Source organism: Triticum urartu, chromosome 3A (assembly GCF_056163025.1).
Source record: "Triticum urartu cultivar PI428250 chromosome 3A, HENAU_Tu73, whole genome shotgun sequence".
NCBI classification, from domain to species: domain Eukaryota; kingdom Viridiplantae; phylum Streptophyta; class Magnoliopsida; order Poales; family Poaceae; genus Triticum; species Triticum urartu.
Genome location: NC_141875.1, coordinates 128861394 through 128876285, shown reverse-complemented (window position 1 = coordinate 128876285; position 14892 = coordinate 128861394). Strand labels below are relative to the sequence as shown.

General features: G+C 46.7%; 2 protein-coding genes across 2 annotated transcripts; one reads left to right on the top strand and one right to left on the bottom strand.

Annotated features, from left to right (window-relative positions):
- Nucleotides 1–308: 308 nt before the first annotated feature.
- Nucleotides 309–8793, bottom strand: LOC125543287 (protein DJ-1 homolog A). The gene is made up of 8 exons (XM_048706592.2): nt 8587–8793; nt 8252–8458; nt 7676–7825; nt 1726–1908; nt 1454–1528; nt 1147–1350; nt 921–1061; nt 309–832 (listed from the first exon to the last, which is right to left on the bottom strand). Exons 1-8 carry the CDS (start codon nt 8611–8613, stop codon nt 629–631), a joined length of 1191 nt encoding a protein of 396 aa, XP_048562549.1. The 5' UTR covers nt 8614–8793; the 3' UTR covers nt 309–628.
- Nucleotides 8794–11993: 3200 nt separating this feature from the next.
- LOC147978910 (uncharacterized) lies at nt 11994–14536 on the top strand. The gene is made up of 5 exons (XM_087514941.1): nt 11994–12254; nt 13461–13601; nt 13690–13984; nt 14063–14277; nt 14381–14536. Exons 1-5 carry the CDS (start codon nt 11994–11996, stop codon nt 14534–14536), a joined length of 1068 nt encoding a protein of 355 aa, XP_087371067.1.
- Nucleotides 14537–14892: the final 356 nt, after the last annotated feature.

Below are 14892 nucleotides of genomic sequence, written 5' to 3'. Positions count from 1 at the left end.
AGCATCTTTCTCAACCGCGGCACCTTGTGAATGCTGTGCCATTTGGCCAGCATGCGGCAATGACCAACTCCGCTCTGGATCAACATAAATACGAAAAAGTGGGATGACGGTTGGAGCGGAATGAGAGGGGTGAGGGAGGAAGGTGGGGTGGGGGAGGAGGGTGAGGTGGGTAGGGGTGTCGGATGCTTACGTGGAGGAGGTCCGGACTGTTAGAAACCTCCCGAGTTAGCTTTCGATTTGTGGGCTTTCAGACGTCCGGACCAATCGACGAATGTTAAGTGCACGATGTTGAATGACCCAACTTGATATGAACAATTATGAGTAATTTGATGCACCAGATCCAACGGCTTCCGAGATCCACCGGCTGTCGGAACCCGTATCATGGGAGCAGGCTAAACCCGGTGATATTCTCCCTACAATACCGGTGTGGCGTAGTCTCCTCCATGTCCGGAGTCGCTCTCAGTGGAGCCTACAGTAGTGATGACATGTTAAATGTAAAAGCGACAGGGAACAGTACGAATGAACGGGACTTTTATTGATGATGATCACCACCGTTGTCGGCTGTTATTGTCGGATGATCCGACGAGCCAGCTCAACAACAGCTTCTCAAGCTCCAGCACACGGGGGGTCAGCCCAAGAAGAGCAGGCCTTCCGCCAGTCGCCGCGCCTCGTCGCGGCCCAGCATCTTCTCGACGACGGCCACCGCGTACTCCATGGCGGTGCCGGGGCTCCTGCTCGTGATCACGTTCCCGTCGACCACCACCCTGTTCTCGCACTCGCTACCGTCCGTGAGCAGCCCGGCCATGGATGCGCACGTCGTCGCCTTCCTACCCTGGAGCACCCGAACCGATTTCGCATTCCGATCAGCGTCAGCGCGCGGTGAGCGGGTTGGAGTGCTTGGTAGCTCGATCAGCGCGTACCTTGAGCAGGCCACGGGGCTCGAGCACGTGGGCGGTGGCGGCGCCGATCGCGCCGTATGGCCTGTTCGCTTCCGCCTGCTTCTTCAGCAGAGCGACGAGCTGCTCACAGCCGCCCAGCGTCTTCGCGCCCGGCATGCCGCCCTGTTTGAATCAAAGAAACGGAGGCCGATCAATCAATCAGTGGCTACCAGCGTGCGTGCATCTGAAGCTCTTGCATGCTACTTGCCGGCACGATGATCAGATCGAAGAGCGCCCGATCGGCGGCCTCGCCCAGAATCACGTCGGCCACGATCCTCGTCCCGTATCGCGCGGTGATCTCGACGCCGTCCTCGATGGACGCGACCACGACGTCTGCTTTGGCTCTGCGCAGCGCGTCCACGAGTATTATCGCCTCCATCTCCTCAATGCCGTTGGCTAGTGGAAGAAGAACCTGCAGTACCAGGAATTGGAGGCAATGGGTTTTAGAGAACCTCGTGATCCAGGAGTGGAACTTCAGAATTCCAGAGTACTGCGCGCTTTGCAATGCACCTGACCTTGGGTGTGCCGCTGCAGTGCCACTCGACCGAGTTGACTTCTTTCATGCTATAGCCACATTCGTATCTCACTAGCTAAACAACAAAAAGACATCGCAACTTTCAAAAATAAATAAATGAAAAACATACTCCGTCTGATCCATATTTCTTGTAATAAATCAGCGACAATTAATATGGATTAAAGGGAGCAGCAGAATATGGTAGCGCAGTTAATGAGAAAAATGCCGCCACCTTGCAATTAGATGGACAATCGAGTTGATAAGAAAACTCACCATTGGTTTAGCGATCTGCTCGACCTTCTCCTTCCCGTAGAGCTGTTCCACCAAAGCCAGCGCAAACTCCATCGACGTCGCCGGCCCAGTGCCCGTCACGGCGTTGCCGTCCACCACCACGTTCGTGTCCACGGCGGTAACCTCGGGAGGGAACTTCTCGACGAACCATGGATGACCCGTAGCCTAAGCACACAGGCGTTTGTTGAAAAAAAAGGTGGGAACATAATCTATATCTACCCAAAAGAAAAGAAAATGACATCCCTAAAATATAGTGGCTTGCCTTTTTCTTTTCTTTATTTTTCTTTCTTACAGAAGGCAGATAATCTTTTAAGCTTTGCTACACTTACGGAGATTCCCTGTGAAATTATCTTATGCTACACGTACAAACAAGTTACAAGCTTTTACAAAGAAGGTTTATTGATTGGTCAATAGGTGGGGAGACGGCCCACCCCCTCTGAAAATCAGGGAGGACAAGTTTGTGATTGGTTAGTAGATAGAAAAAATCCTAGTCAGCGTGTAATTGTGTGTAACTCTTTGTATGTTTAGCATTATTGGGGACATGGTGTCATTTGGTTGAATGTCATGGGGCCCATCGCAAAATTTAGAGGCAATTATACATATGTCGCAAGAAAATTGACTTTGGATAAGTTGATTTTCTGAGCTATTAGATTACATTTATAAGTAGGAATCTGTAATCCACATTCTGTAGTCGTCGCATTACGACAATGTTTCGACTATTAGACCAGCACAAATATTTGTATTGGTTATATGTTCAATAGAAAAATGGACAAAAAAAGTGCACCTGTGGGGACTCAAACATACTAAGATCCACCTTCTTTATTTAACCTAGTAATCAAACTATAATGCACATTGCATGCTTATATAGAAGAGTTTGGCACCCCTACAAAAAAAAAAGAGAGTATGATATTCATTTTAAAGAGTTTAGAGCATTTATTTGTGCCATCTATTTTATTTTCCTTTATGTATTTGTTTGTGTACATTAAGCATATCAACACTTGGTCATTTTACCTTTTTCGCAATTACGTTTTTTGTTTTGATTGCATTTTTGCTTATCAGTCATGGCACTAGTTGGTTATAAGAAATTTATATATTTGCACTTTATTTTGTTCAATTTTAAAAAAAATCTTATACAATTGCACTTATTTTGTTTTTGTGGGAACCTAAATTTAAACTCACATTTTTGTGTAATATTTCCCAGATAATTAATAAGGGGTTTGGTGAGTGTGAACATGAATGAGATAAGGAATAAGAAATGGACTATGATTTCGCAAAGTTGTAAGTTACTGTTGTATAGTTTCATAATTAAAAAGAAAGAAGAAGAAAATACACCATGTTTATCCACACTAGATAATACTCACACGTTGTTATGGGAATTGGTTGCAATATAATTCAATAAGATTTGGTTGTATGGATTATGAATATTTGGATTAATAATATGATAGTTGAAACCTTTGTACTTAAGAAATTATATGAGATCTAGAACTAGAATTACATATAATTTATTGTACTACATTAATGTATAGTTATAAGATATTTACTGGATATAGGTATCACGATACAATGGAAAAGGGGGCGAGGCTCTTCCCATGCATGCTGAGATCGCATGCTTAAGAGCCCCGCTACACATACGACATTTGCCATATGACTTTTGTCCAACAATGCACATAAATACACTAGTTGGTTGAATTTTGTGTGCATCACACCGATGAATTGCTGACCGTACAACTATGAGACCATAGTATCGTATATGCATTATTTTTGCATGCTTAAATGTTGAGATAAATAATTTAGTGAAAATCACATATTTAGTTATATAGGACAAGTGAGTATCCATACCAATAATTATTGTGTGTGCGTGTGCAATTACACCCCTTTTTCATCGGAATCAAGCTTTACTGGGTCAAGAACCGATTCCATGTTTTTCAGTTCAATTGCACGTAAAACAAACATGGTCAAACATTATGTAATTTGATTAATTGCAAAGCAAACACATCGTAAAGTACAACAAAAGTGTATTCTATAAAGCTACATATAAGTATAAGACTATGATTTTACATGGTGTGCCACATACCTTTCACTTTTCTCTTCTTACACACCGATGTCATTGCCAACTTTCTAACACACATAGATCTCATACCCCCTTCCTTTTCTCTCTCATCATGTACTTGAGAGTTGCCTAGAGTTCCCCAACCTGTCACCATTGCTCCTCTAGCAGCGCCGCCTACTGGAGTGGGGATGGGAGAGGTGGATGAGTCATTGTTATAGATAGTAGGCTTAGGTCTACTTTAGGTTTTACCCTCTTGGCGTATGGCTTCATGCTACATTGGAGCTGCTCTTTGATGCATGCGAACGACATCGATAGGCGGTCCGGTCCTTCTTCTAGTCAACGCTAATCGTAGATGGGGGAGGCGGGAGCTGGATCTTGCAATAGCTCCTTAAATAAGCTTGGTAAACCATCAGATCGATCAAACATGATTCCATGTCTCATCTTTCTTCACCATCATAGGGATAGAAGGAGAGAGGGCATGGATCCATGCTAAGGCTTATCAGATCTGGTGCTTTGTGGGGAATATAAGTTTTCTTGGTGTTTCATCATCCTCGTTTGATCACGACTTATATCTCGCCATCGGAACCAAAGATCATCCTAACAGAAACATCCGGTGTCAATGGGAGGACTCTTCTTTGTGCCCCATTGTCGACAGGGTTTTCATCGGAGATGATGGGATACTTGTCTCCAGTGAGATTGTTGTTGGCATAAGCACTGGGTTGCATTATTCATTGTATCTTTGCGGTCTTGTTTGCAAGCAGGAAAGACTTAATTGTAATTGTAACTTTTATTTTTTGTGTTTTTTATGCGGTGTTGTAACAATTCCGCAATCAATATGCCAAGGCTCCTCCTAGTTTTTTAAGGAAAAAAACTATTTAGCACACATACTACATATTCTTTTTACTAAAATCTAATGATGGAGCGGCAAATCAAACCAAGTACATGTACGAGTGGAAGGTCTGTCTGATTCATATACTAAGTTTGCCAACATATGCCACACTTTTTGCTAAGGTTAGGGTAGCGAAGTTAGCGTCAAACTTTGTCATACTTGAGATAATCTTGTCAAACTATCATGAGTCAATGATACACATGACTTAGATTGAAAGAAAATAAAATCGTGCCACAAGTATGGCGGGAGCCAACCAGGAGACTAACCCCACAAGTATGAGAGCAACTTCAATGGGGCGACCCATTTTGTCCGCCCGCGTCTATTTGGGTCGGCGCGGACAAAAGTGGCGGCCCAATGCGCTGACCCAAACGAATGCGCGTCCGTTTTTCGTCCGCGGGCGACCCATTCCAGACCCAATTTTAAGGCGAATTTGCATCGGCGCGGACACGAGACGGACGCGCGCGTGCGCTTACTGCTCTCCCCAGGCCCGTCGGTCGGTGGCAGCCATCAACATTCCCTCCATTTCCCCAAAAATGCTCCCGCCCGTGCGCGCCCACGCCCCCCAACCAGCCATGAAGGACGCCATCGACCTCGACCTCGACACCGCTGTCGGCCTCGCCTCCCTCACCTCGTCCGGCGCCGCCGCCCCCTCCGGGAGAGGCAAGCCTCGTGCCCCGCGCAAGACCGCCGCCGCGACCAAGCCGAAGAAGGCGCTGACGCCCGACCAACGGGCAAGGGAGTCGGCCAAGAGGAAGGGCCGGAGGCACGCCGCGGACGCGAGGGATGAGGCCGTCGCGCAGCAGGAGTTCACCAACGCCCGTGTCGCCGCGGCAACGAGTGAGGCGCTCTACATGCTAGGGGTAAACCCTAGCCAGCACAGCGTCCTCCAAGCCGCCGTCGCCACGGCCAGCACCGGCTCGTCGGCGTTTCCTCGGATGGTGCTGCCCGACTCACCCCGCGCGTCGACTTGTCCCTGGCTTCCACGCCTACCCGCGGGCCTCCCGCCTCTCTGGGGAGTGCTCACCCGACGTGAGCGTGGTCGCGCCTTTCATGCCCGCGCCCACGCCCATCGACCTCAACGCCACCCCGGTGGTCGGTGGCTCGTCGTCCGGCGGCACGAGGAAACACACGCGACAGATGCCGGCCGGCGGGCTCCCGGACGCCCGTAACCTGTTCGAGGAAATGCCGTCCGCCGTCGACGAACATGCAAAACCTCATCTTCGAGGGTGGTGCACTGGCTACGATCCCGACGAGACACAAAGCCAGGACGGCCGCGGGGCGTTCACGCCGGCCGCTGGCTATGATCCCGATCAGGCGGCCTTCATGCGTGATCAGGTCGGCATCGACCTGGACGGCTTCCCCCTCGACCACGAGTTCCCGGAGGACTATGGGCTAAAGGAAGAGGACGAGTGCGACATCGAAGTGGAGCCTTTGTTCGAGGACGAGCTCGTCAACCAAACCGCCGGTCCTAAGCCGAAGCGCAAGAGCAAGCGCACAAAGGCGTACACATCTGCCGAGGACAAGCTTCTTTGCAAGTGTTGGCGAGACATTGGACAAGACCCAAAGACGGGCGCCGAGAAAAAGAATTCGACCTTTTGGACTCGTGTGCACCGCGAGTTTCATGAGTGCAAGAAGTTTCCACCTTACCAATTTGTGAGCACGCGCGGGTGGGTCTCCATTTCCAAGCGGTGGAGGGTGATCCAATAAGAGTGCAACAAGTTTTGCGCCACCCTTGAGAGCGTCAAGGCCCGTCCCGTGAGCGGCATCGGCGTGCAAGACATGGTATGATAGCAAGCAAGCCGCCCTCTTTTGTGCCATCAAGATCATCCTTTTACGTCTTGCATGGAAACATTTCGTAGGCATTTCAAGCTTTGGAGGCATTCAAGGTTCAACACAATGGCAAGTGCTTCAACCTCTCCCATTGCTATCGGGTCATCAAGGACGAAGAGAAGTTCAAGGCACAATATGCCGCACTCAAGGCACGTGGGGGGAAGGGCACCGTGGAGGATGTTGGGGAGGGCGAGCTGGCACGGCCGCGGGGGAAGACCAACTCCAAGAAGGGGGACAAGCGAGATGCGGCCACCAACGCCTTGATCGTAAGCGTGGACGGCATGATGAATAAGAAGGACTCAAGGGAGGAGGAGCGCCGGCGTTTCAAGGCGGAGCAAATGGATGCTTTCATGGAGATCCAAAGGAGGAGGCTTGATCTTGACGCCAAGAAGCAAGCCAAGATATTCGAGCTCGAGGCGAAGAAGCAAGTCAAGATGCTAGAGATCGAGACCGCCAACGCCAAGACAAAGGAGAAAGAAGTGGCTCTTGCAAGCATGATGACCGGGGTGGACATCATGAAGGTGGATCTCAACGCCTTGTCACCAAGGAAGAGGCCGTGGTTCGAAAAGATGCAGGCCGACATGCTCAAATTCGACGACGAGTGATCTATGGCGTCGAGGTCCATCTTTTTTGTTTGTCGGCAGGTGTGCCGGCATGACCACGGGAGCTGCGATGGCGTGGTCGAACTCAAGTCTCACCATTTTTTGTGTGCTGACATGTGTGCCGGCCGGCTGGTGAGTGCGCCAGCATGAACTGTGGTATTTTCTGAAGCCGGCATTGTATGCCGGCGCTGGCATGGTGCCGGCATGAGACATGGCCGCTGGCATGATCGGCCGCGGGCCTTTTTTATTTAAAAGTTGAATGCGGACATGAAATGGGTCGGCGCGTTGGGCGTATTGCGGACTCAAATGCAAAACTGGGCGGACGCCGGGCGGGCGGCCGACCCAAACGGACAAAAAACGGACAAATGCGCCGTCCGCTTGGGTCGCTCCATTGGAGTTGCTCTGAAAGTCGCAGCACCCTAGAAAAAACTAAATATGCATAACAACACTCAACAATATACGAAATAACAATGTATAAATAAATTTAGTCGTATCTATACCCGGATCACTCCACCTTTACCAGTAAAGAGTCAAGTAAAATGCATATGCCCCAAGAGTTACCTTATGTCCATTGAGTAGGCCCCAGGACGCCAACGCCAGCGGCGGTGCAGCGCATATGGCAGCGTAGAGTCCTCCCTTCTCTGCGTGCTTCCTCACTATGCTCTCCAACGTCGCAGAGCCACCGAGATTCACAGCGCCAGGAACACCACCCTGCATCATTCGCAGACAGTTGAGACCCATGCATGGCAATACGAGCCCGGAGCATGAGACCCGACGGAAAGGTAGACCAGACAGGTCAGTATATCGGTATGCCAAGGTCCCTTCTAATTGTTTGGATATTAATTAGCTTTGTCTTAAGTCAATATTTACAAGCTTGACTAAATTTATAGGGAAACAACATAAACATTTACAATATAAGAAATATATATTATGTAAAAATATTTTGATGATGAATCTAATGATATTGATTTGGCCCCGTATATGTTAATAAATTTTCTATACATAAACTAGAATAAAGTTTACAAAGTTAAAAGTAACGCTAGACCTGTCCATAGGTGTAGGATTATTGCAAAGTTAATATGCAGATTAAATAGAAATGGAGGGAGTATGGAGTAGTATACGCATATGCGACCGTACGGGGAGGACGATGAGGTCGTAGGAAGCGGCGGCGCAGTCAGCCAGGAGCTCGTCGGCCATTATTTTGACGCCGTACATGATCTCGACCAGAAGGGCGTCGCCTGCGGAAGCGACGGTGACGTCGGCGCCGGCGCGGCGGAGGATGTCGATGGGGATGGACGCCTCGATCGGCTCCGTGCCGGCGACTATCGGCAGCAGCACCTGCTTCTGCTTGTCGCGCAACGTAGCTAGAGAGGTCAGTCAGGCTGCGCCGGGCAGTGGATCTCCTCCACGCCTTAGCACTCTGTGCTATAGAGGCAGTGACCATATGGACTGGTGGGAGAGTATAGTAGTACCTTCTTAGGGGAAGGAGACGTCTCCATGGTGAGCTACCGTTGAGTCGAGATTGGTACTGGTAGTGGTAGCTGGTAGGCTAGCTGCACTGCACTGCTTCTCTGGTGTGGGGGTGACCGGGTGAGGAGGAAGCTCGCCAAGATCTCTCTGTATAAATATCGCAGAACGGTGCATGATAGGCTGGCGGCGAAGATCCGGTGGACGCGCGGCGAAATATGCAGATGCAATAATGCAATCGACAATAGTCGTGGTGGGATCTTGACAGAAATTTCAGTGCATGCACCCGGACGGAGAACAGGGACGTATGGTGTCTGGTGTGTCCTACTGCCGTGTTGTTGAGAAGTCAAGGACTGGCCATGGGCTTGTAGCCTCACACTCCCATATGATGGCGCCATTTATCTTCTTTGGTCAAACTTCACATGTGCCGGAGTGGAGCCCATGCTTGCCGGACTGCCGGACCAAATGCAAACGTAGCGTAGTCACGAGAGCTAGAGCGGCTTCGCACGTCCACAACATCTCCGTCCAAGTGTTGGAGTCAGTCGTGAGTGCGGAGACGTCTCTCATTCCCGCGTAGGATGGTTCGTCGCCTGTGCCGCTACGGGTGTTGCATGGTGTCAGTCGTGTCCTTCCCCTAGGCATGATTTGCTGCCACGGGCGAGGACAGCAGGGCTAGTGCCGGCGCTTGGTGATGCCATCTAATGCAGAATAGTCATCGGCAACCACTTATGAGGATGGTGCAGGGCCTCCAGAGCGCCCCGAACTCGGGATTTCGGCGGTGTGGATGTCTTTCCTCCCCGTCAAAGACTTGTCATGACGTGGTGAGCGACTTTTTTTTTAACATCAATACATACGCAAGCGCTCATATACACGCGTATACACTCATCTTTATGAACGCACACACGCACACCTTATCCTTGTGAACACCTTCAAAAGACTGAGCCGGCATATCATCTTGAAATTTACGAAGTCACTGTAGGCACCTCGTCGTTGACGTGGACGTCTCCTTTCACTGAATGCGCATCGCTGGAAATCATGAAATAAATTCAGGAATAAATGCGAGCATCAGGATTTGAACCCTAGTGGGCTGAGGATACCACAATCCCTCTAACCATCCAACAACAGTTTGGTTCGCGTGATGAGCGACTCTTGCATGTATGCAATTGCGGAGATTGTGGCAAGCGAAGGAAACAATACATGACTTGGACCTTGGGTAGTGCTTCTCGAATACCCGGTCTCGAACTCCAAGGTGAAAACCCTAGGTATGACCCTATTGCTATACCTAGCAATGGCGACGTTTCTGTCGGTACCATGACGAAGGCATTGCTCAGAGTTTGCTCGGACTTGCTCTTCAGGGTGAAAATCCACGATCCGATCTTTGATGGTTGGATCAGGCGATGGCGGTGCTTACGCGTCGTTCCCTTTCTGGAGGCGTTGTTTTTGAAGCCTTTTATTTAGTCTTTGTATTGTTAAGAGATAGTTGGTGCCGATGGTCATTGTTGTCTCTCATCAATAATTGTTTCATTGCTTCATTTTTTTCCTTTTCTCCATCTGCGGGCATAGTTTTGGTCTCATATGACTTTGCCTCTTGCCAGTGTGATCTTGTGTGTGCGTGCGTGTGCGTGTGTGTATGTTTGTGTGTGTGTGCAGGATATGTAGATCTTAGTTATGCAGAGGTTAGATGTGTATTCATTATGATTGTATTCCTCGATGCTATATTATTTTTTTAAATACGCACAAGCATGTGTATCGTAAATTCATAGAAGAAAAGGAAAAAAATCCCATCCACCAAGTTACAAGGTTGGCCTTAGGCCGATTACAACGTGACTACTCGCGATTGGCCCACACCTAAACAACCTAAGGAAGAACGAGGTCATGTCCCCTCGAAACAACTTGGCTTTCTGCCAAATGTGGTCATGCCACCTATCCAACGATGCTACATTATTATGAGTTAATAAAAATAGCCCTTTATCGAAAAAAGTGTCCGTCGTGACCAACGTGGCAGATATCAAAGAACATGTCGTACTGTGGTTTCACGGATCAATGGTTTCAAGTTGCAGCAGATTGTCCTCCAACACTTTGGTCTTTCATGTTGGTGGAGCGATGGGGAAATCAGTGCGTTTTGTGGATAATTGACGTATTTCAATCTTTTGTGCTCCTGTTGTGCAGTTTGTGCATGTTTCCACGAATAGTGTTGGAAAGCCAGGATGCAAAAAGTGAAACTAGAGACAATAACTTGAAAGAATCCGCATGTTCTTTTCAGTTTTACTGTGGGTTTTTGGTTTTAGTTTGGGAGTGTACCTGGAGGTACAGGTACGTATGTAGAGATCAGTTCGTTTGATTAGCACATGTGTACCTCTCTTCAACACGTTTCAATTAGCACATGTGTTATGGGCTTGTGTGTCTGTTTTTCCCTAGCCCATGAACTGATTGTTGACGAGTTTATGTGTGTGTCTCTTAGTTTGCCTCCATCGATGCTGAGATGTTGAAGGTCATGTGTGTGTGTTGCTCTCGCTGGCCGTGCTACCGGTTGCATCTTGAGCTGAGTGACAATGGCTTGGCTGGGGTGTTGCATGCATGGGACAGACATCCATCTTTGATTGTTATGCACACACACACTTGCTTGGGTAATTTTTTGATAAAAGGCCTCTGCCCATTACTAGGGAAAACCTTATACACAGAATCTTACCAGTAGCGCGGGACAAAAATAAGTGCTACTACTACTTACCACTAGCGCGTGGCAAAGAAACGCGCTGCAGCTAAGTTTATAGCAGTAGCGCGTCTCAGCGAAGAAGCGCTGCAACTACAATTCCCCTACTGTTCTTGCCTGGCTACCAATAGTAGTAGCGAGCTTAAGCAAAGCGCGCTGCTGCTAAGGTTGTTGTAGCAAGGTGTTTTACGCAAAAAGCGCTACTGCTAATGAAAGGAAAATCAAATGAAAAACATATATAAAAGTAAATGAAAATGAAAGAAATAGAAAAAGGGGACGGAAAAAATGAAAATGTGAAGGAAAACAAATGAAAAATAAAAATAAAGAGAAATGCGTAGCAGCAGCGTGCTTTCAGGCAATGTTGGGGATATCGCTTATCGGGAACTTATCGGTCGACCCATGATAAGGGGTAAATCGGCCAGTTTATCGGCATATCGGCCGATTTATCATCATATCGGTTGATTTATCGGCCGATATATCTTATCGGTCAGACATTGGTAAGTGATAAATCGGTCGATTTATCAGAATATCGGAAGATATTTTGAACAGTGCTTTCTGGACAGGCGCTATAGCTAACTTAGCAGTAGCGCGTTCTGTCAGACAGTGCTATAGCTAAGTTGGCTATAGAGCGCTAAGTTAGCTATAGCTAATGTAGCAATAGCGCTTTTCCTGGACCGCGCTACTGCTATTCTTGACTTAACCATGCGATTCTTCTTCTCCACGGCCACTTCCCCCAAATCCAACTCCTCTGCTGTTACCGCGCTGTCGTCGCCCTGCATTGCCGTCGGCCACCACGTGCTCTCCCGTCGCCCTCCGCACGCCCTCGACGCCGCCCCCGACCCCGACCTCAACGCCTCCCCTAACCCTGACCTCGCCGCCCTCCGTCGCGCGCCCGAGCCTGACCCCGACCTCGACGCCGCCTGCCCCTCCCTCGGCCGCTCCCTAACTCTGCCGGCGCCCGAGGTGAGCACGTCTACACCTCCTCCTCCTCCCCTACCTATGCCTAGCTAGGGTTCCTAGCTAGGGTTCATCAAATTTTATACTGCATCAAATTAGTTAGGGTTCATGAAATTAGATGCTAATCAGGGCAGTAGTTGTAGATACTTAATTGTAAACTAGATGTTAATTAGGGCAGTAGTTGTAGATACTTAATTAGTTTTTAGGACAAATTCCTAGGGTTCATCAATGGGTGCTTAAGTAGTTGTAGATGCTTAAGCACCTAGGTAGGGTTCATCTAATTAGTTAGTACTTGTAGATGCTTAAGAACTAGGGCAGTAGGGTTAGGGCAGTAGGGTTTAACTAGATGTTAATTACGGCAGTAGTGTTTAGTTTAGAGAAAAATTCAATATAGTTTTTTATTGTTTTAGTAAGTATTTAAAATAATTAGTAAGTAAATTAATAAACTAGTTGAACTAGTTTAGTTTTAGTAAGAACTAGTTGAATTAATAGAACTAATGTATTTTTAGTAAGAAAATTAATATAACTAGTTGAACTAGTTTATTTTTAGTTTATTTATAGTAAGTTCATATTTAGTAAGAACTATTTGAATTAATAGAACTAGTTGAACATGTAACATGTGTTGTTATTTTTTTAGGATATGTGGTTGCCCAAGTGGCCGGTCATGTTCATGTTACACCTCCGAGTGGCCTATGTTTTGCCGGAGTGTTGATTAATTTCCGTTCCGGCAAATTTCAAGCGCTCGATATGTCCTGTTTTAGCAAAGGTCATGCCGGAATTTTTCATGAATTTTGGCATGACTTGTGCTAGAATATGTAGGAAATATCGAGTGGCCTGGATCTTTTTAGAAAAATAATTAAATGGCATTTCGGGTTGACATTAAGTCCGTCGAGGCTCCATCACCGAAGGTCGAAAAATCAGTGAGGGAGTGTATCCACCATATATGAGAGAGGACGAAGAATCCCGACTATTGTCGTGGGGGTCGTTTCTCCTTCTTTTCCTTGTGCTAGACCTTTGTTATGCACTAGGGAAAAAAGGAGTAACGGCCATCACCGACGGTCGCAAATGTTAGAGGGGAATCAGTGAGGGAGAGCCTCCACCATATAGACTGAAGACCGATAGTCAACCCATGATGAATAATAATGATCTAAATTAATTTTTATAATACATATATTTAATTCTACAAGTTTAATATTTGAATTATGAACATAGGAAATGTCGTACTCGGGTGACGAAAGTCTCCCGGGTGAGTGCTTCTGGTGCCACGACGACCGGGGTTTCTGCGATAGGCCTCACCTGGACGAAGATCGGCACTTCAGCATTAAGCTCGAGGAGGCCTTCAATTGTGATACGGTAAGCTACGATGCAAAGTGTTTTTTCGTAATTAAGCTCAACTTGCACTACTTCAGCGTGTAATTTTTGTCTTTTACAATTCGACTAGCTTATCTCATGCCATGCAAGATGCTATGTCTTGGAGAGGATGAGTTTTGAAGATCATGAGAGGAATGAAACAAAGAAAATTAACCTAAGGACCCATCATGGTATGGATTTTGAGGTAAATCTATACAATTCTGAGAGCGTATCCCATTTTGGTTGCCCGGGTTGGGAAGCACTTCGCAAGATGTATGATTTTCAAGAGGGGATGTTTGTCACCATGGATCTTGGTGATCCTGACATCGACCAAGACAATTTGGACATTTGGATCCTTGCTGATACGCTTCCAATTCTATCGCTATGTGAGTTTCTCAAACATAGTTATTAAATAATTTATATTGTTCATTTCAAAATAGTTGACAACTTATTTCCATTGATAGCTTATTTTAATTATTCAAACAATGTGCTGAACATGGTAGACATAACCTACTACACCGATGGCTCTCAGTTAACTTATCAGGAGAAAAATCATCTGGTCGCATTTTGTACTGATCTTGAGAATTACAATATCTATAATAAAACACCTCCACATTATGGTCAATACATGCCACTAGTGCACGTGTTGAACTACGGTAACATCCATGGAGATGCCATGGTAAGATTTTTTACTATTACGACATCCGTGCATCTTTTGCATAAATTCTTTTAAAACTTAACTACATTGTTAACTACAAAGTTATTACTATGTTCTTCAACAGAAAATCCCGGATGATTGTGCGCCTCATATGATGTATCAGAAATGTCGCCTTAATGTTTTAAACATGCAGCCAGGTCGTCCTACGAATCTCAGCTGTCCATATCGGATTTCGAAAAGAGACGGAGACATGAAAATCATAGAATGGAAAAATGTATGAACAGTCGTAAGGAGCTACTTAGAAGCAACATTGTGCGAAAGGCAAGAATTGGAGACAGGATAATCTCCATTCTCCATAATGGAGAGTCAGGGGCTATCTTGTTTTATGCTATTTTACCTAAGAGAATATAGTAGGTCCTAAGAGAATGTAGTAGGTCCTATGAGGTATAATATTTATTATGCGGTATAATGTGTTAGAGTTGATGATGAGGAGTAGTTGTAATTATGACTAGTGACCAACTTGCTATGTGATGTCTCATTGATGAAAATGATGATCATGAGGAGGTGTTATATGACAATGATGTATTATGATGATAAGTTGTTAATGATATGATGATGATGATATGACGATGATAC

Coding starts and splice junctions, on each gene's coding strand:
- LOC147978910 (XM_087514941.1), top strand. CDS start 11,994: ATGCGATTCTTCTTCTCCACGGCCACTTCCCCCAAATCCAACTCCTCT. Junction 13,602..13,689: donor AGGCCTTCAATTGTGATACG/GTAAGCTACGAT, acceptor CAATTCGACTAG/CTTATCTCATGCCATGCAAG. Junction 14,278..14,380: donor ACATCCATGGAGATGCCATG/GTAAGATTTTTT, acceptor GTTCTTCAACAG/AAAATCCCGGATGATTGTGC.
- LOC125543287 (XM_048706592.2), bottom strand. CDS start 8,613: ATGGAGACGTCTCCTTCCCCTAAGAAG. Junction 8,459..8,586: donor CGTCTCCTTCCCCTAAGAAG/GTACTACTATAC, acceptor CGCGACAAGCAG/AAGCAGGTGCTGCTGCCGAT. Junction 1,062..1,146: donor TCGATCTGATCATCGTGCCG/GCAAGTAGCATG, acceptor TGATTCAAACAG/GGCGGCATGCCGGGCGCGAA.